At 42.5% G+C, this 21,847-nt stretch overlaps 1 protein-coding gene across 1 annotated transcript in view; it reads left to right on the top strand.

The window, feature by feature from the left end:
- Positions 1-21,847, top strand: part of DNAH11 (dynein axonemal heavy chain 11) — a 3,435,931-nt gene that overhangs the window by 3,389,312 nt on the left and 24,772 nt on the right. Inside the window, exons 81-82 of the mRNA XM_086939827.1 lie at positions 17,001-17,113; positions 17,417-17,557. Coding sequence (XP_086795953.1) covers positions 17,001-17,113; positions 17,417-17,557 — 254 coding nt within the window. The remainder of the gene's footprint in view (positions 1-17,000; positions 17,114-17,416; positions 17,558-21,847) is intronic.

Genomic DNA, 21,847 nt, shown 5'->3' with positions numbered 1-21,847 from the left:
GTACCCCTACAACATCATTATCGTATTGGTAATATTCCTGGAGCCATGAGCTCCTTGATCCAATATGTTGCCTCTGCCTGTATGCGCAACTTGCTCATAGACTAATGTGCCTTGTTGCCAGCACCCTATTCATCAACTCCTGTTTGGGACTACATGTCCCAGCATGCCCGGCATCACGTGATTAAATCACATCACGTGACTGTTAATCTGCCGTGCTGAACAAGAAGGTACAAAACAGTCCTCTTTGAGAAGCGCTGGTGCCCCCCCAGACAGTACAGTGGACTGCCAGGAGACACCGACGGACAGGTAGGCGAGCGCTCGCCTGCAATGCGCACGCTGGCTGCCTGGCTGCCTGATATTCATCGCGCTGGTAATTAACAACACAAACGCGCTGCCCTAAAAGCGATCGCGCTACTATTACTGGGGTTTGTCTACTCGATCAGCGGACTAACGCGCTGACATGCCCCTCTCTTAAAGCGATTCCGTTTTCCATTATGACGCCATTCCTTTCAACTTAGTCTGGCCTCCGCGTCCTCGTGGGACCGATGGAGTATAGTACAGGCGGGGTGTCCCGCACAATACTAACGTAGATTCTGAAGGAAGAATTAAGTAATCTGCCTCCCTGTGAATTTGTTTTAATTCTAATTTTCAGCTCTAAAAGTTACTTGTGAATTGTTTTTAGAGCGGTGCTCCTCATACCTGCGCTGTAGCCAGGTGGGGTGAAGCCTCTCAACCATCATATATGGGTGAGTCTACAAATCGGAAATGTTTGTCCTTATACATGTGAATGTGTACCCATTACAGTATATAATTCATGGGAATATGACATCTTCATGTTCTTTATCTGTTTGTTTGTCTCTCTGTGTGGATCGAATACCGTGCGATGCAACAGTATACGGTTGAGTATGTACCTGAAGCTCAGGTGATATTGTTCTTAATTTTTCATCACTACAAGCAGCAGTGTTTTATATAAGGTCCTGAAGAATGCATTTTGAAACTATGTTCGATATAATGCAGAAACATGTTGACCACTATTAAGTACGGTGATTATTTAAAACCCGCACTTACACTTGCTTTTTAAACTTTAGGGATTGGGAGACACTAATAAATTTTGTTTGTCCACCCGATTCACCTAATTTTATTCTACTTCCCCTCACTTTAAGACTCCTACCACCTTAACACTGCTTTCTCAGTAGCCACTTCAATCTTTGTACTCAATACACCACCCCTTATCACATCTATCGGTCACGGTAACATCTGACCGGCCGTTCTGTCTCCTGGGTAAGGAGAACCCAAATGATGAAAAAGAGGGCGGTACAGTGTGGCTTCTGATGGGAACTATTTCTCCATATGCTCTTGAGCCTCTACTTGGCCTGCATTCACTAACATGGATGATGTGCTCACTGGTGTCTTTTGTGTAGTATTGGTGTTGTGATCCACTCTGTTTGACTAACTTTTTTTTGACCCCCGGGTATATTTTGTTGTGAATATGAAGAATATCCTCTGCCAATCGAAATTCTGCCTCTCCCACAGTACGCCTGCATAATCTATACAGATAGATTTGTACAGCATTTCAACGTAGAGAGCAAATCCTACGATGCAGCCTGTGCGATTGTTAAAGGTCGTTGGCTGTGCGGTAAATTCAGACCGAAAGTAACAAAAACTGAATCAGTAAGAAACTGTTCGGCTCAGAGAGCTGAAATCAGATCTTTAAAGATGGCGCTCGAAAATGCAGAATGTGAATTCCCGACACTTATCGTGTGCGATTCTCATTTATGCGTCAACTCTTACAATAATAAACTGCAGAGTTGGATTGAAAACGATTACAAAGATGACACAGGTGCCACAATAAAGCATAAATTGCTCTGGAAACAGGTAGCTCTTTTACAAAAAGAACTACAAAAGACTCACGTGATACACGCACAGAGTCTTCAACGTGATGGCGTTCACGTTGCAGGGAATTCATTGGCTAATACAGCCACAGCGGAAGCAACTAAACCGGCTTCCGTAGCCACAATAAAGCATACAGAAAAATACATAGACGGGGAAACCATGCTGGCAGTAAAAACAACCGTAAAAGGCGACTGTGCAGCACTACCCGTGAACTATCCACTCAATTATGCATACGTAATCGATGCAAACTCCGTTCCTTTTGCTCGAATCCCTGGAGTGGGGGATAGGGTAATTCCAAACACGAACAGGAGAATATTTTTAATAGCAGACTCACACATGGGTTTGGGTCCTAGGCACAGAAAGATCAAGGAATCCCTGACTGAATTACAATCAGTATACTGGTGGCCAGGAATGAGTGTACAACACCAAATATATGCAAACAACTGTGAAAACTGCAACAGGGATCGCAGTAGTGAACCATGCTACCGGCTACCGATCAGGAACAGCGTAACGCTGTCTACATCCCATCCTGCGTCCTATTATTCGTTAAGGCTAAACACACTTAAAAAATGTGGCCTCCAGCACTCGGCTGACTCTAGAACGGTTATAAAAGATCTGCGAGTCTTTATCGGCACATACGCAATTACCACGTTCTATTCTGACCAGGGTCCTGCTTTTAGCTCTCGAGCTTATGGGAATTGGGTTGCGGTATTCTTGTCCGTCGCATCCCGAAGGGAATAGTGTGGTAGAAAGAAAAAACCGAGACATAAAGCGATCTATAACAGCGAAGGTATTAGGTTCAGGCGCTGGGTGGGTCAAACATTTAATAAGTGTCCAGACCAGTCTTAACAATTTGCCAAGAAATTCTCTAAAAGTTTTCAGCCCATACGAACTATTGTTCGGAATTAGAATGAGAATTCAGGACTTAGATAGTCAGGTATCAGTGGTACAAGATAAGAAAACAGACTTTGACATCAAAGATCGTTTGGCTGTTTTACAGGAACTGAATGAAACAAGAAAATCCTTAAGCAACATTAAGTTAAAGCAACAGCCAGATACCACTGACGAGGCACCACAAGCAACAGCCCCAGCAAGGCCTGTCTGGATTCCAAAGATTGGGGATCTAGTCAGAGAAAAAATCGCGGTGAAGAAGGAATTTGGGCCTTCTTACAGAAAAGCAGTACCTGTCTTGGCAGTCACCGGAACAAGATCAGTAGTACTACCGCCCCTTGCTGGTAAAAAGGAGAACAGAGTTGTATCTATAGACCTGGTAAAACCACAAGCATGTGGCCTATAATCAACAGTAGGCCCAGTGGACTCCCAAGAAACAACAGAATACCCAAACTTGCAACAATCCAAGAGGTTCAAACTGAAAGACTAATCACATTCGATCAGCCAGCAGTGCACAGAGAAGGACTATGCAAAAATGCCATGGAACTCGTGCCTCTTGAGACACAGATTGAAACAGTTCATCAAGAAACACCAGTCTACAATAATGTGGCATCAGAAAATGCTACCTAGAGACAGATTGAAAGAACAATCCCAACAATTGACAGAACTGCCTCTGGTTATTTCATCGACTTCGACAACTTTTCAGAGGATCAAAGTGACCCCGAAGTGATGCCAGAAACTAAGAAGACTTTTAAAGAAAAAGCAACAGAACTCTTTCATCAACTGATGGAAATCTACCTTATTTCCCCTTGGTTAGAGTTCTGGTTCGGTCTAGGTGTATTTTTCCTCCTGCTTTGGCTCATCATGGTACTTTGTTTGGGAAAATTCATTGAGGGAAAATACAGTACAATGGACACAGCAAGTCAGAACATCAACCTAGTCCTCAAACCACACAGATCATCCCACGTGAAGAAAAGAGAACTGTCAACAGTAAATGTCACAGCAATTCCAATACCTGGTGGGGTAGTATGGGAGAAAACGGACTATGAGATCTATGGTCCGGTCGAGATCCTGAAGTATCCTCATCAACTGAAGGTTTCCTTAAGTGACTTTGTAAAACCTAGTACATTCTCTGATGATTGGGACTTTAACAGTATTAATGATATGATGTCTGATTTAGTAATGTCAGCTAGATTCACAGAACATGATTATTTACAAGGTTCGTCTAGTTATGAACAGTTATTCTGTTTTACACATTATGGCGATCATTATTTGCATAAATCTGCACAGCCTAGAAATGTTTTTAAGTATAATCAATGGGAACATTGTGCTACACCACCTAAAAGCAGTTCTAAAACATTTTTTGAGAAATTCAAGTACTTCTCAGGGTTTAACACCAGTGATGCAGAAACGTTTTATTACAAACTGTTAGATAAAACAGGAATGAAAAACAATGCTGACAAACACTAAATTAATATATTCAGAAACATTTTATGAAAAAATTATGACATTTGGTTTTGATTATTGGAAAGATAACATTGAAACAAAAAACATTTGGGGTGCAAAAGATTGGCAGGTACAAGGTCTTGAAGCACTATTCAGAACCTGCATGTTACCAGAACAAATGATGTTTTTAAATGACACAATTCACCAAACATCTTGTCTTGGCCTAGCTAAGATCAAAGACCGTAATAAACCGTCTATTCCGAAGCCAATACCTGATAATGCAACAACAGATATTGAGATAGACGTAACTAAAATTTTACATTTTAACAGAACACATCCTGATTGAAAAAAGTGGTTAATCTGGCCTACTGACACAAACAACTGTCAAGATAGATTCCTGAACAAAACACAGGGGTTAAAAATGACCAGACAAGACCCTAGATACTCCCAGAGACAACATCCAGGGATAGTAACAACATACAGTGTAGGGAAACTCTGCCTCGAATGGCTAGGAACATCCACACTGGCTGAAATTAAGCAACACTTGTCTTTACTAAAAGATGGTGCTGATTTGCGCGATTTCATTCTTGGACCACGCAAACAGCGTCAAAAACGTTTCATAGCGGCCAGCATCTATGCTGCGTACAACGAGGCTTGGAAAGTTACACAAATTGAAACAGCAGAAAAAATACGAGAAATTGATCGTATTAATTTGGATAAATCACTTTCTGTAGTGGACAATGGGTTAATGACTCTGTCCTCCAGAATATATTCGTTGGACAATATTGTATCTTCTGCCTTTGACATAATAGACAGAGACTTGCTAATGTTACAGCATGGCCAGTCGCAATTACGTTCTATTGTACAATTAGGCTGGACGCTGCAAAATCTTCGTTCAGGCTATGTGCCTTGGCGTTTAATCAACACGTCATTATTTTCCATTTTTAACCTTACTGATAAACAAATCAGTTTGGCACAGAAAGGAGCAGACTATACAATCCTGAGCATCGAAAAACTTGAGAGATTACCATTGACAATGTCAGAAAGTCCTGTCATTGAATGGATAATACACGGAATTATCACTATTCCGATAACAACTTTCCGATTTAAAAAGTGCCTTGAATACATACCTACTGGCCAGTATGAACGATTGGGTAAAGGTTAGGTAAAATCAGCATGGAAATTACCATACACACATTCATGCTATAGTGACAGCGACAAAAATGTATTTCTTAGTGGGGAAAACTGTAAACGTTCACTAAGCGGTATACTTTTGTGTCAGGGTATTAATTTACATGGAGCCTGTGAAGGTAATTCTAACAACCTTTCATGCCACCAGCTTGTCACACCTGCAACTCAGATACAGCCCTTCTTTATGCAACTTTCGAATGGGAGTTACATTCTTAGAACGGATCACAGATGTTGTGGCCTTGTTCCAGGGAGAAGTTATCTAGTAAGCGTAACATCCACGGTCAAATGCTGTAGGCAAGCCATGTTCCCGAGCGGGCCTGGAGACATAGAGACTCCCATCTGGCCTTGTCTGCATTTCTCTTCTATACGAATTGATACTTTAAGCAAAATGAAATCTGTGCTTTTACAGACAACCGTGCCCATAACGTCATCAAAAGAGACGTATGATCTTCTAGTTGCAAGGACAGCTACGGAGGTTCATGACCTTTTATCAACAAATTGCCCCGTGCATTTCGTAGAAATGCTTAGCCAACTCCTTAACATGTCTAGTGCCACAGGCATCCCAGGCATATTTAAGACGATTTTTACGGGACTGCTAACACCATTTCAAGCAATTCTGGGAATCATTCCAAATTTTGTCCACTCTGTTTTTGGCGGCATACCCCTATTTTTGGGACTTGTAGCAGGGATTTTATTTTTGACCCTCCTGCTTCATTATGGCAAGCCACAGCTCAGACATGACTCCAATGGGAATGGAAGAGACAATCCTAGCAATGCGCTACCGGGACAGAATAACTAGAGTCCTTGGATTGGCCAGGCTGAGAGATCTAAACATGACCTGGTTCCTTTCATTCAGACCAATATGGCAATCCTGCATCTTACCTGTACTTCGATGTATGCTATGCGGAGATGAGTGCGTGTTGGACATCTGTCTTTCACTTCCATCAGCAGTACCAATGGATATCGATACTTTGCTGAGTCCGATAACGGCTCATGCATTGTGTTGTCCCCAGCGGCTACCAATCCTGATGACGGCATTCGTTGAGACTCCTGTGCTACGACTAGGTGGTAACATGGGAGCGAGTGACAAAAGCAACATCACCCAGGTACGACCATCTGTGAGCATTGCTGATCCCGACTTTGATGACAGCAATCATTCTCACACCTGCCAAGTTACAGCACTATCGAATTTGGTCGAACTGTCACCTGATTTTGTAGACCAATTTTTTGAGAGCCTGTCCGATATGATGTTCTCACCCGAACAGAAACAATAACTTTAGAGAAGCATTCCGACACACAGCGTTCCCATAAACTCTGAATTCGGCCTTCAGTTTTGAACAACAAAAACTGCTAAAAGCGTTGGAACTCTATTTTTCCCGTTCAAGCAATTATTCTTTTGAATTGAACACTTTTAATATTCACCCTTTTTTGGCACGAAAAATTCTTTGCTTAAAGTAAAACTATTCATAAAGAACAGAAGCTTCAACTTCTATTTCTACATACATCTAGAGACATAATAACTTTACAACAGCCTCTAGCACATTTTATTGCAATCATTTATATGTGATGAAATTATCTCGCCCTTCTTCTGTTTCAGAGATATTTCATGTGTAATTCTTTTTGCATAATCGGTCATTGATTTCATATGCTATAAATTTTGAATGATTTCTATGCTTCAAAAATGTACAGTACCTAAATTTTCACGTATTACAAATACGCCTATTTCAAATGCATATATGTATTTTGGGGTGGGCAATGTTACACATGCATCTTATTGCTCTAGTTTTAGTAATTTGATGGACATGAATTCGTGGAGTGGGTGTAGCATGCTAATCTAGGACCCTGATCGATACTGTGACCTTATGCCCCTATTCAGCTATAAATCCATTTATTCCCTATATTGGCATAACCGTTCAAGTGCAATATTCAGAAACTCGTCTCTGGCCTCACACGAACAGAGCCACATTCCAGAATAGCTTTCTCTGCCACTTCCTTTGCAACCAATTAGTGCAATGACAGAGCAGAAGTTACTATCTGATATTCCTAGATTAACACTCAGAGTTCTTCAACAAGATAAAAACTCAGCAAACCTGGAAATCCCCGCTTGCTGTGTTTTGATTAGCAATAGAACTCTAATGAGCACTGATAGACGATCACTTCCTAGTGACATCTTTATTGACGTCTTATGTCCAAAAACTTACGTCAAACAAGGCACCTTTCAGGTATAAATATTACCAACGTTGCCTTAAGCAAACGCTGTCTCGTTGCTGTTGGTGAAGCTGATGCTGCCAGCTATCTCGCTGCTGCTGAAGAAGCTGTCATGCTGATGATACCATAGCTGCTATCGCTACTGCTATCGCTGCTAACTAGCGAACGATGGTGTGGTGAACTTAGGAGCTGAACAGCCGTACCCTGCAAGAGCCCAGCAGATGCAAGCTGCCCGCGGACGCTGCCCCTCCTCCTCCTCCTCGACGCGCTTCAGAGAAATCCAGCTCCGGCGTTTCTGGTCTACCCTTGCGGGTGACTGGGATATCGAGTCCTGAGGGAGATACCAGACCTCCATCATCCTATTCCAGAGGTATGGTGTTGACTAAACCCTTGAGAGAGAATTCTTGAAGCAAACCTTGGCAAAACCAACTTAAACTAAAGCTACTTACTTACTCCCCTCCCAAGTATTAGGCTTAGGTCAGGTACACTGGGGTAGGTGTAGTTAGAAGCACCAGTTGAGTATTTTAGCCTAATGTATATATGAATGTATATATGTTTTATTCCTTTTAAACCATTGTATGGCTAAGAAACCATATCAATGCTTTTAGAGTATTATTTTGCAATACTTATCTTAATGTACGTACTTTTTATAATAACAAGTCTTGCAACTGTGGCAATTCATTTCTCTTGTACGAGAAGAAAGACTGTTCAATAAATGTTACCCTTTATTGACAACGCCCGTCTCTCTATTCTCTACATATTGTGAAAGTAAACTGCACAACCACTGACTGAGTAAAATAACTGTCTATTGTTTCACACGACCCTAGAGATTGACTCTTGATCTGAGGAGCAAAGTTGTCATGTTGCACGGTTGTTGGAAAACTGAATCCCTTCTTGTCTGTGCCAGCGAAGCTGATCACTTCCTATTTCAGTCAAGAACGTTTCCAGTGACCTCTGAGCTAGTTGGTAACAAACCCAATTAAGTTTAGCATAGTCAGTAGAGGCCTGGAAGATCCGCACTTCTACGTCGATACTACTGTTTATGTTATTCCAATGCGCAGGGCCTATTGGGAAAATAGGAACTACACTACACCAGATCATGATAAATCCTGCATTGGTGATCTTTGGAGTTATGGAGGGAGTTATGGGCCCTTCCAAACATCATCTTTTTTACTCTATCCTTCTGGCCAGGAGAGAAATTTGCAAAAAATGGAAGGACTCATTACCACCCTCTTTTTCTGACTGGCAGGCATCAATATTGCAGGTCTCAAAGCTTGACTTATGTAGATCAGGTAATCCAAATAAAAGAGCTTTTTGGCATCTTTTGAAGTGGAATTAACTGTGAACCACATGGGTTTTTTTTGGGTTTTTTTTCCCCCTTCTGTCCAATGATTAAGCTGCTTTTGGTTCCCCTTTCCTCTGCTGGCATACCCAGACGTGCTATACCACTTAGTTCTCGCCTGCCCCCCCTTCCTTTGTAACCTGCTAGAATGTTTCACTAGAGCTCAGGTTAGAATGTTGAGGTCTGTTGGTTGAGGAGAGCGGATGACCAGAATAAAGAAACTTCCAATTTACCTGCTTCCAAGTTTCTTATTTTTGGAGTTTCTACACCATCATTTTAGTATTGTCAAAATGTATTACAAAATCATGTGTTTCACAATAATACCTAAATTCCTCCAATTTCCTTTTAAGGCGATTGAACTACTATCCATGAACTGCTATCTAAGATTATCAGATCTACATAAAAGAGGTAGGGAATGTGGGAGCCTCTCATTTTTGGTGAACATTTTTGGGCAGATCTGCTAACTACAATGCAAAGAGTGTTGGGGCCAGCACATATCTCTCCCGCAAACCGTTTTCCTTTTTATTCTTGGGAGCCCTCCCCTTTATCCGCCATTATTCTCTTCCAACTTTTAGTATGAAGTTCTCTTAAGATTTTCAGTACGTCTTATGGAATTCCCATAGTTTTCAATGTGGTCTATAAGATTTCACGATTTGCTAAGTCAAGTACTAATCTAAAATCCACAAAACAGACATAAATGGCTCCCCCTACTTCAAATGATTTGCGGGCAATAGCCCAGAGACTAAAACAATTATCAGTGGTGGAATGCCCTTCTTTAAAGCCCCTTTGTTCTATTGGGATTAAATTCCCGTTGTCAATCCATACTTTAAGACAGTTCAAAGAATCTTCCCATAAATCTTAGCCCCCACATCCATAAGGTTAATAGGTCTAGAATTGTGTGGGACCTTATGGTCACACTTTTTATGTATTGATCTAATAACAGCCCCTTTCCAATTCACGGGGAATACACATGCAGTTGTAAATGATTTATATGCCTCCAAGAGGAACTTTGCACACAAATCCTGATCAGATTTTATTACTGTTGACGCAGATCATCAGGCCCTTGAATGAGCCCGATTCTAGCTATATATTTTACTGATGACTGAGAAAAGGGCCAAGGTATCAAGGGCTGCAGGGCTAAAATTCTGAGGAGCAAGGCCACCCTTTCCCTTATAAAGTATAGTTATGAACTCTATCCATATATCCTATGGCACCATATCAACATCATCCCCAGTTCTATGGCTACCAAAATGTACCAGGTTCCAGAATTTCTTAACATCTTTCCCTACAATAGCTGGCATAATTTCCTCCCAGTTTTCCTTGTAATAAATTGCCTTATTATACCTTATCTTTATACTGTCTTAGCAGTCCACTACATAACAAGCTAATATTAATAGGTTTCAGGGCCCTCCATAACTTCCGCTTCATCAACTAACATTCCATATCAAGCTATCTATTACTTTTCCACCCTCTATAGGTGCAAGACTTTAGTGTTTTAGATTTCTTCCACCACTCTATAACTAGACAGGCGATTCATGTTTCTATCATATTTACATATATATTTAGTGGTTCCGCCCTTGAGATAAATGGCAGCATGGATTAATATTATTTTGTAAATCCACTAGTGCCTGAACTTGTTGAGCACCTATCCTCATTGTAAGGTGTTTGAGGAATTGTGTATCTAATGGCATAATCGCATCCCTGATTGCTCTTTCTAAAGGCAGTTTGGCTGTTAATAGGAAATGATCACTTATCCAGGGAGAAATGTCACGTTTGGATGAAAATATAATCTATTGGCCCCTTTTTATGGCCATGCTTATACATCCGCCATGCTGGTACATCTGAAGAGTAGCGGGCAATAGAGGCAGACAAAACGACAACTCTGTAAGAAACCCTGTAATTTGGGCTATGACTTAAGAGTTTCAGCACCATGGAAAGGTAGCCAAAGGTATCTTAAAAGCCTCCAATGAATTCCCAAACTAGCCTTTTCCTGATCTGGTTGCAATCTCAAGTTAAAATCTCCCAGAACTAGTATCAGACTCAATGGATGTAACACTTCAATTTGACCTATAGCTTCCTCCAATAATCTAAATTGGACTAAATTATACTTGTATTCCCTATGATTATTGTAAACATTTACTATAACCATACATGTGCTACTTCACTAATATTAAGCAGATCTATTTTAGCAGCATGGAGTCCATACTTTTCGTTGGCACCTGAATCCCCCTTAGCAATACGTGTTGAGATCAAGGTGATTAATCCTCCTGAGTTGCTCCAGAACCACTTGGTGAAGCTTCTGAGAAGATCTGGGGGAAAGCCGGGGAATGCAATTTTTCGCCCGACAGCTAAGTCTCCAGGAAACACAGATTCTTCTATGCTGACAAAATTATTTTCATTTTTTCAAATTCTTAGATGTGCCTTAGCTCATACACATTTCATGCTAATAGAGATAGGCTGTCAGAAGCTGTCTTATCATAATATATATCACTTAACCTAGAGAATTCTTGTAGATTTACTCCGCCAGATTGATTGAGAGAAATCTATTATAGCTATTCGTTACTATAGTCATGCGGAGAATATCTCTTATATCCTATTGTTACCTTTCATCCATTGATCCCATGATCTTCAAGAATCAAGTTTACCTGTCTGACATCTAGACCTGCATGATAATTTAGTAATGACCATTTGTTTGACATCTTCTTTTGGGGGTGGTACAAGTTGAATACTTTTCAAGGCTAACTCGTCCCTTGCATCTTCTATGATTTTCTTTATTAGTCTAGAGAAGAATGACAACTGTAATTTCCTTCCCAGATTCCTCCATTTAGAAATCCCACTTGCTTGATATCACTAGAGAATATATCAGTTAGGGCTATACATGTAGGGAAGACCTCAAGTAACTTTGACTATTCCCCGGCCTCATCTTGCTGCATCTTTTCCCTTGTCTGACATCAAATTACATTACGAATAGGTCTGCAAGGGGTTGCATTCCCTCAGCATAAATAAGGTTGTTAGTTTTAGTGTTGCTAATACCTGTGACCCACCTAGGGTTATTAGTTCTTAGATTATTAACCCCCATCTAACCTCCTCTGACCTTCCTTGTCAGGTTCCCCTGTCCCACTTGAGTCGGTTAATGGTATTATGCAATTTTGTCTACTAATAGCTTTATTAATGAATCTGCCATTGCTCAATTGTTGATCAACACAATCAGGTCATCCTTTAACTCTGAGCCTTGAATTTCCCATATGCTTCATCTCTTGATATAGCTTTTCAGACTTCCCTCTATTATGGGGTTGTTCCCAAGCAGAACATTTCCCAGAGCCTTTGATCTTATTGCTAATGACTGAATATTTTCCTTTTATGTGCAGATTACTAACTTGAGGCTTTGCCACCCTTTTACTATTTGTTTGCATTTCTCTATGCTTCTTAGGGGATTTCTTGGAATCTCTCACCCTTTTGGCAAACGTTTGTGTCCTCTTTCTCTCTATGTCCTTTCTTCTACGAAAAAAATCATTACTATTATTATTTCTTCAAAATCATCGGGACATTAGACAAAAATATCTCGGATATCACTTGCTCTTGCACCATTTAAAAAATGTCTCTTTGATATTTATTTGATTCTCAGACCCTACTGGCCGCACTAGTGACTACATACATTCATTAATAGCCCTCAGTTCTATTGAAATACAGTTGAGATACCAAGTTTGTTTTTCGATTCACAATTATTCGCCACTATTGCTTCCACAATCCATGGTTTTCTCCATCAATAATAATACATCAACAAGAAACCGACCATGTGCTGCATAAATATCTAAACTTGGCATAAATAACTCATTTGATCGATCCGATAGGATGAGATTTTCAGAGCAATTAGGTTATTTCCTGTTTTAGTCCCTTCAAACCTTTAATTGATGCAGTTCTTCCTCATACTTCTGACTCCTGTTTCCCAAGTGGATTCACATATTTTCGCTTAGCTATTTGGGGGGTGGACATATTTGCCTGCCAAATTACTGGTGAGGATGATAATTGTGGTTCTTAGACATACAGTGAATCTTCACCATGTTAAGAAACAAAGGAACTATCCTCCATATCACTGGTGAGGATTATAAAATCCTTGCACCCATTTCCATTAGATGCCTTGGATGCAGGTCTGATCCCCCTGTTAACTTTCTTGCTAAACTTTTTCCCTACAAATTCCTTTATAGATGCAGACTATGGGATTACGTCTTGGAAAATTGCTGAGGTCAGATTTTTGAAAGCTGGGGGAGGCTCTGTACTAGGTGCTGCCTGTTCTGTATACCCACCACACTCAAAGGAGGCCTTTGCTAAAGTTGTGTTTCATCAAATGCTTCCACAGTTCTTCCTTTTGCTGGTGGTATTAGGACTATTTAATATAACCTCAGCCTTGCTCCTGGCATTATTGCCAAATTGAAAATTAGTACTAATATAAAGCTAAGCTTATTACAAGACTCTGCACTCCAACTCCTACAAAATTAGATTACTTTCATTCCTGAATTCAACTTTGTAAGTGCCCCTATCCGCTTATTATCCGAGACCTTGGGTTTTGTTTTTTATATGCTTAAATGTACACCCCTCTTGGAAGGAACACAGCCCTGTTGGTGCCACGCAAACACTCTAACCTTTCTGCCCTGACCACCAAGAGGATACAAATACACCTCCACCTCTCCATTGAAATGACACAAAAGGCGCCAAATTAAATAACCAAAGTCAGGGAAGTCCATCAAGAAGCCTCTATGATTAGTAGTGACTCCTAGCCACTGCTGCAGGTGATAAACAATCCCAAAATGTATCCAGTCCAGTTAAAGACTCCAATTGGTGTAGAACCCTGGCTGGGTAATAAATGGTGAAAAAAATTTCAAGGGAACAGGATCAGCTCTCAATGCAGTAAATGCTGCTCGTTTGCCTGCCTCTCTTTGCTGTCTTCTCCTGCAATACTCACATCCTCTTGTCCTATTGGGTACAGCCTCACTTTCATAGTCTGCGAATGGAGCTGAAAGAGGCATGGGCGCGGGGTAGTATTGTGTATGCAGGAGGAAAGAATAACAGGAGACGAGACTCCCCTCCCCTCTCCTCCCCCTCTCTCCCACCTCTCTCCCCCCCTCTCCCTCCAACCAACCTTGCCCCGGGTGCAAGGTGCACCGGCTTGCAGACTCTTCAGGGCACCAAAGGGGTCCTGCTGTTGGGCCTAGCACGCCCTACCCATGGGGGCGGGATGCTTATACCTAAGCCTGCGTCCTCCCCCCATATAGTGCCATGCACCTCGCAGTGGGCTTACAGCCTAGCCCTGACTCTTGCCTCTTATATTCATGCCTTTTAACCCGCTGGGGGCCCTAGAGCCAGCAATACTCTAGGAGGAAGGGAGAGTGGCTGGGTGTAGCTTGGGAGACGGGTGTGGCATCAATGGAGGCCCGCAGACAAAGAGCACCACTTCAAAGGGAAGCTGTCAGGAGCAGGAATCAAGCTCCAGGGGCTGTGTCAGCGCCTCAGATCCTCGCTCTGTACCACGGCTGGCCCGATAACGGCCACACCAAAGGCAGCAGCAATGGCTCTGGCACACCAAACCAGCTAAGGCTGCAATCTCCTGCTCCTTCCACTTACTTCCAATGGCTTTGGCGCACCAGACCGGCCACGGCTGCAGTCTGCAGCCCCCACACCTCCTGCCCCGCCTGAACTACCAGTGAATTGGGTTGGTAATAAATATTCAAAAAAGTTCAAGAAGTAACTTTATAGCTGTTTCCTAGGCAGTGGAAACATTATTGAATGTAATATTGTATCCCAATGCTTTCCTATTGAATAGCTGACCCCACTGCAGTGAAAATAGCTTTTGAGGCTGAGTCACTTTAAAGACGTTTAATGTTAAACATTTTACAAGTCCTATGTTTAAATACCATGCTACTAATATACAAAACGGAATCCTGAAGACTATCGTCGATATACTCTACGACCAATGTATATCTCAACGAAAAAAAGGGGGGATGTGCTATTAATATCCCCGCTTATGTGTGAGAGAAGGGAAAGGCTATAACTAAGAATCATGCAAGGATATTGAGGTATCCCATCATTACACAATATCGTGCCCAGTGTCATCATCTGGGAACCAAACAGTGTCCACCCTGGCTCTCTTATGAATCAGAGAAAACCAATGTGTGATACACCGTATCCTTCTGATGATTCTGTCTGAAGGAAAAAACTCAACTGAAGATATGTGTAATGTACTTTAGACATGATTCATTATCTCAAAGAGTGCAGTGCATGTAAGTAAAGTGAGTTAAAAATGGGTAGACTCCCTGGATTATGTGTTCATTAATATACAACACAACCTATTTGTAAATCCATGCAGTTGCCCTACTAAAACAGTGAAAATGACAAAAAAGTGCAAAAAGTTTCTGAACAGTTAGAGTTAATCACTGTTGTAACATAGGCTCGGTCAACATGTTTCTGCCATCAATGGATATAAGAACCCTGGCATTCTTCAGGACCATGTCAAATAATGTCACTGCATAAACTAATCAAAAGTGGGTATAAGACAGATTACATACAGTTTCTGTATAATTTCTCGAAACCCCGATGAGCAAAGAAGCTATGCTGCATCTATGCTCTTCAGTGGTTTTACCTCACCTCACTCGGCGCCAGCTCGATACCGGTGAGACCCCGCTCTATCCGTCGGTGCCTCCTGGCACAATCGAGACTGGGGTGGAGGTCTAAATACCATGCTACCTGCCTCTTTGGGTTAGGGGTATCTTATTTTTTTAAGAGGGTTTAGGGCTGCCAAAAAGGGTTATTGTGGCAGGCTGAATTTGCTTTAAAACTACAAAGACCTGCTGCAGAGGTAGGCCTGCAGTCATGTTTACAATGTCACTGTAGAGTTGTGGCAAATGGGTACTGTACTCCATTAGTGACATTTACCTTATAAACCCCCGATACACTTTGTACCATATACTAGAGATTTATATGTAAGTTAAATATGCCAATTAGCAGTTTAGTTAATTTCTGCAAGTTTTAGGGGTTAGAGCACATGCACTGGGGCCCGTTTAGTAGAGTCTGTACAATCAAAAACAACAGCAGCATCAGTCCAAAAGAATAGCGGTTAGGGATAATGCTAAAGAGGCATTTTCTTAAACAATCTAAGTGATTCATTTTCATTTTATTTTTGTGGTTTTTTATACTAGTTATTTCAATATTTTACGTTTGCACAAAATGCTCTACAGGGTCGAAAGTGTTCAATACACAAATCAATCAGTAATGTTCAGTCTTCAAAGTTTAATGAGTATGGTATTCTCTATTTGCTTTCATGTTTAAAGTTCAGGATATGTGTATAAGATATAATCTGCTAAAAGCAATGTAATAGTTATGTTGTGAAATAAGGTGCTGATAAACTAATGGAAATGGCTACAATTATTAACCATATCTTTGTAATGTTTTGGCTTGACCGCAGAACCCTCTTACCGGATGCCCAGCTTCCTGCATTGCTTACCTCACATCCATCCAGCACAGTACTTCTTCTATCACTAGACATTTATCTCTAAAGCTCTCACTGCTAACAATAACCCATTGATTGACCTCTTCTCCACAATGTCCCTGACATCATCTCAAACTATAAAATACCCACTTGCATAATCTTCATATTATCCCACCATAATTCTAGCTAGATGCAGTAAGTCTCCTTCACTTCTGTCTCATCATGCTTGTATGTCTGCCTTTCAATCAGTCTGATCAAGGTCTTAAAATACCATGCTCTTCTTTAACCACCTACAACACCTTCAACAAGATTAATAGATTCTTAAAACTCCTTTTTTTCAGAAAGCTCTTCATCTTCTACTCTCCATTCTTGCTACAGTACTGCACCTAACAGGTTCCCAGTCAGCCTCACTTTTAACTCTCCTTTGCATATTGATGCAAACTCAAATAAATTGCTCTAGAGTTTGTAAACTCAAACACAAAGAGACTCTTTCACATATTCGTGTCCTATGCTTAAATCTGAATTGACGATACACTTTATTTTGCTCAGGATTACTGACCTTCTCCTGCGCTGCAGAGAACTGGATATTTGGACTCAGGATCTTGTGCTTCCAGCAGTAGTGTGGCTTCCAGGCTTCTTTAATCCTCAGTCCTTCTTAACCGGTTAGTATATAATGTTTTCTTAATTTACAGTTCTAAAGGCCAATAAAGGGTACTGGTGTGCAATAAATTAGACTTTGGTACCCTTTAGCCTGATGTAACTCTGTAATCTGACTACCTCCAAGTGTAATGCATCACTTCCAAGGGGAAAATATGATTAGCAGTGGCATCATATCTAGCAATGCCTACATTAAATGTATTGAGTGCATGCATGTTATATAATTTACTTAAAGGGAATTGTCTACAAATCAGTCTTTATAAGCATAAAAATCAATGCATTTAAAAATGACTTATATTTTGTCTTAGCCATTATGCAGAGCATGGCACGGAAGAACCAATGGCCTTTAGATAAAATGTGCCTAACTGTGGATGTGACCAAGAAGACAAAGGAAGATTATGGCCACCCACCAAGGGAAGGTGCCTACATATGTGGATTGTTTATAGAAGGTAAAGATTCAATGTGATTATCATGTTTTGGGTGAACTAAAAGGTTCCATACTATTTCATGGCAAGCTGATCTATTCTAAAGCAAGGAGCAGTTACATAACATCAATTGAGCCCCTTCTAATGGACCCACTCTACATAAATTAGGTTAAAGAAAACATGCTTTGTATGGTCACACTTATTTTTTTGATAGACTTCAAATAAGTTATTTTCCAGTCTATTTTTTGTGGCAAATAGAAATCACCATTTACAAGACAAAATTACTTTCCTATGGTAACGATCTTTCTGGATGATACTCCATCTAACTGCAGATTCCTCACCTTTCAAATATTCCCCAGGCATCAGACTGGATTCGGAAACTTTACAGCAACACACCTGCATGTCAACAGTTTGTTTTTGTGGCTCCACTCCAAAAGCAGTGTGCAGGGTTGCATAATAGCGCCACCTACGCACACTGACAGTTGTTTTCTAGGCCGTCCATGTCCCTAGTTTCAGAGTTCAACATCGGATAGGTTTGGACCACTGTGCAGGTCTCTGGATTTAGGACATTTCTAGATTGGAAAAGAGTCCAGTTCACAGAATAGGAGGTGGGAGGGTCTGTGAAGAATCTGGGGGATAGAGCATCCACTAGAAAGTGCCTTATCAAAGGTAAGTAACTTGTTTTTCTGATTGATATTTCTAAAGATTCCTCACCTATGGATTAAATACCAGAACAGGACCTCCTGGGTGGTGGGTCCCGTGAACTGGCTCAGACCAAAAAGCCATGCAGTAGTGCACGGGCAAAGTGCTTTTCTCTACGGGCATGGGCATTCAGACTGTTGTACTTCATGAAGATATGAAGTGACACCCACATAGCCTGACAGATGTCCAGAACAACGTGCCAATGCAGTGGTAGCAGCTTGGGCTATGGTGGACTGAGCCAGCAAACTTTCTGGAGGCTGCTTCTTAGTCAGCACATAGCAGATTTTTATGAAGAGAATAATACAGGAAGAGATGGTATTTTTCCATAATGCCCTGCCCTCTTTCTCTCTACCAAATCCAACAAAGAGCTGAGGGCTCTTTTAGCATCCGGCTGATGAAGTCTCTCTTCCTCCTTGTTGGAGGGGTGAGGACGAGCTAAGAGTGCAGTGAGGGCGATATTTGCCAGACATGAAATGAAGGACCACTCTCTAAAGAAATTAGGCTTACGCCCTCAAACCCAGTTTGCCCAGAAGGAATGCCATATAAGGTGGGTTGACAGAGAGGGCTTGCAGCTCTCTCGTGTCACTCCTATGTAGTTAAGGAAGACTGTCATTAGAGTGTACAACTTTGCAGCAGTTTTAAGGGAGCACACATTAGAAATGTGAGAGCTAAATTGTGGTCCCACTGGGGCATGACGTAAAGTGTTCAAGGTAAACCATTCAAAAAACACATCACAACGGGTCATTTAAATTGGGAGGTCTGATACGACAACTGCAAAACACAAAAGCAGAAACATAAGACTTAACGTTGCCAAAAGCAAGCCCATAAGGGGCTAGAGAAAATTAAAAAAAAAAAAGCAATACCAAGTACAGCCTGGCCTTAAGTGGGTCAATCTGCTGAGTATTGCACCAAGCCACAAGCATGTCGGGGATACTGATTTCATGCCAGGATGTCTGACTGACAACGTGACATCAATGACTTCAGTGGGAGGTTGAATGCAGTCAACTGTCACTGCTCAATCTCCAAGCATTGAAAAAATTGCAGAGATCTGGTTGCAGGACCCTGCCCTCCTGCTGTGACAGTAGATCCTGCCGAAGAGGTAGCCTTATGAGAGGACAAATGCTCATGCCCACACTTTCCTTGCCCAATCCAGTGCCACTAGGAGGACTTAGAACCTGTCATTCCTGATTATCTTATAAAACTTGGGGCAGGCAATGTAACGGCAGAACGGCATACTTGAGTCTCAAGCCCCACTCTAGGCAGTGTGGCTCAGAGAGCCATCTTGGGAACTCCAGTACTTGAAACTGCTGACATTATGCAATCTGATACAGACATCTAGCCGCAGATTCCTTACCTGTGAACCTCCCAAGTGTCAGACTGGATGCAGTAGACTTTTCTTGAGCAGTACCCTCTACGAGCCGATAGGTGGCGTCGGTCGACTCCGCGTGACATTGTCAGCGTGGCCTCCATTGTGAAATTGTGATCTATAGAGGCGCCACTCCAGCGCGCTGATACCTGTTCTTTTCTTTCCACTCCAGCCAGTGCAGATCTGTTGAAAAGAGCTGCCCCGTCATTTTTTGACAGACATTTTTCGACTTTTTGTTGACCTTTTTAGGTGTATTGGAATACATCATGTCTAAAAAGGCTTCACAATTCAAATCGTGCAGTGCCCGGTCACAGATCCCCATCTCATGTGTCTTTGGTGCCTGAAGTGTGACCATGACCCAAAGACGTGTTCAAACTGCTGGGCGTTGGCTACTAAAACTTTGAGGGAGCAGTCTCTAAAGCTAGCCTCTGAGGTTTCCTTGGAGGTCTCATTCCCTGTCGAAAAAGGCCCGAGCACCGCTCTGGGGGCTCCAAGTCTACATCCTCCCATTCAAAGTCCTCAAAGGGTTTCAGGTAAGAAGCACCACAAGAAGCACAAGGGGAGGCGTGCTTCAAATTCACCCAGTCTGTCACACGATGCAACGGAGGAGTTTTAGAATTCAAGGCCTAGTTCTGCGGAACATGTGCCTGCATTGGCTCCATGTTTCCCTCCCTTTCCGGAACCGGGTGTGACCCCCCACCCAATTAAGAGTTTTAGGACACCATGCGCACCATTTTTGGGTGGCCTAACCCTGCCGGCCTGTCTTTGGGCCCACAGGCTCAGCAGAAGGAGTCTCATTGGTTTCCTTGACAGCAGCTCCGCCCACAGCGCCCATGAGTCATCATGGATCCGCACCATTCACATCTCCTTGACCTTCCTAGATGCGGAGTCCGACCCTGAGATTTCCAGAATCGCCAGCACCACCTTATTGGACTAAGATTGGATGAAGATTGAGAGGGGACTTTGTTCAGTGGCCAGTGACTTGGATACCTCTTTAGAGTCTGGCATGATTTTTCCTTCTAGCCTGACTACGGAGGAGGGAGCATCCTTTGCCATGGTGGTACATAGGGCTGTGTAGGTCCTGTACCTGCAGCTTCCTACTGTGGCAGTCAAGACCAATGTCTTGACAGAGGTCCTGCAGCCTGATGTCTCCACTGCAGAACCCTTGCTGCTTTTTAATTAGGCCTTTAATGGTGTTCTTCTGGAGACCGGGTCCAAACACAGTGCAGGGGTTTTTGTAAATATAACCATGGCCCCCTGCACCGGGCGACCCAGCTTTCCTCACCTGTCACCCAACCCTGAGAACTTGGTGGTCCAAGCCTCTACATTCAGAGGCATGCTCCCTTCCGCACCCCCGGAAGGGATGCCAAGAGTCTGGATAGGTTCGGAAAGAAAAAATGTTCTTCCAACAGTCTAAAATTGCACTCCGTAAACACTGCATGCCCCTTGGGCATTTACGCCTATCCCTGTGGGAGACTATTCCGCAAGTGTTGCCACAAGTCCCGGAGGAGGCCCGGGCTGTCCTCTCCCAAGTTGCTGCTGATGGGAGGGATGCAGCAAAGTTTACTATACACTGTGGCCTTGTCACGACAGACTCACAGGGAAGGGTGATTTCCTCAACGGTTGCCATTAGACACCACGCCTGGTTGAAAACATCAAGTTTCTCTGGGATGTCCAAGCCAATCTGATGGACATGACCTTTGATGGTTCTCGTCTCTTCAGAGATAGGGCAAACACGGCGCTAGAGTGCTTCAAGGAGTTGTGGGCTACAGCCAATTCCTTGGGCCTATGTCTGCATCCGCCTGTCACTCCTTTTGTGGCTACAATGGGCTTCCAGCAGCACCTGCCCTATCCTAGCCAGAGGATCGTGCAAGTTCTGCAGCCTCTGCACGCCTCACTCGTAGGTCAGGTGGCTGGAAGTTAGGCCAGCAGCGCCTGCCCTATCCTAGCCAGAGGATCGTGCAAGTTCTGCAGCCTCTGCACAGCTCGCTCGTAGGTCAGGTGGCTGGAAGTTAGGTTAGGTCACAAAGCACTCCTTCCCCCTCAAACTCAAAGTCCTCCTAGTCTGATCCTCCCAGATCATGGGCATCCAGTTGTTGGCAAGATATGCCATCACCTCTACCACAGCGGGATATCACCCGGGACAGGTTGGTTCTACAGATAGTCTGAAGGGGCTACTCCCTCTCCTTCAAAATTACCCCTCCCTCCATGCCTCCTCGGCTGAGGGAGGATCACCTTACTTTCCT

Source organism: Lissotriton vulgaris, chromosome 10 (genome assembly GCF_964263255.1).
Source record: "Lissotriton vulgaris chromosome 10, aLisVul1.2, whole genome shotgun sequence".
NCBI classification, from domain to species: domain Eukaryota; kingdom Metazoa; phylum Chordata; class Amphibia; order Caudata; family Salamandridae; genus Lissotriton; species Lissotriton vulgaris.
This window is presented reverse-complemented; position numbering and strand designations above follow the sequence as displayed.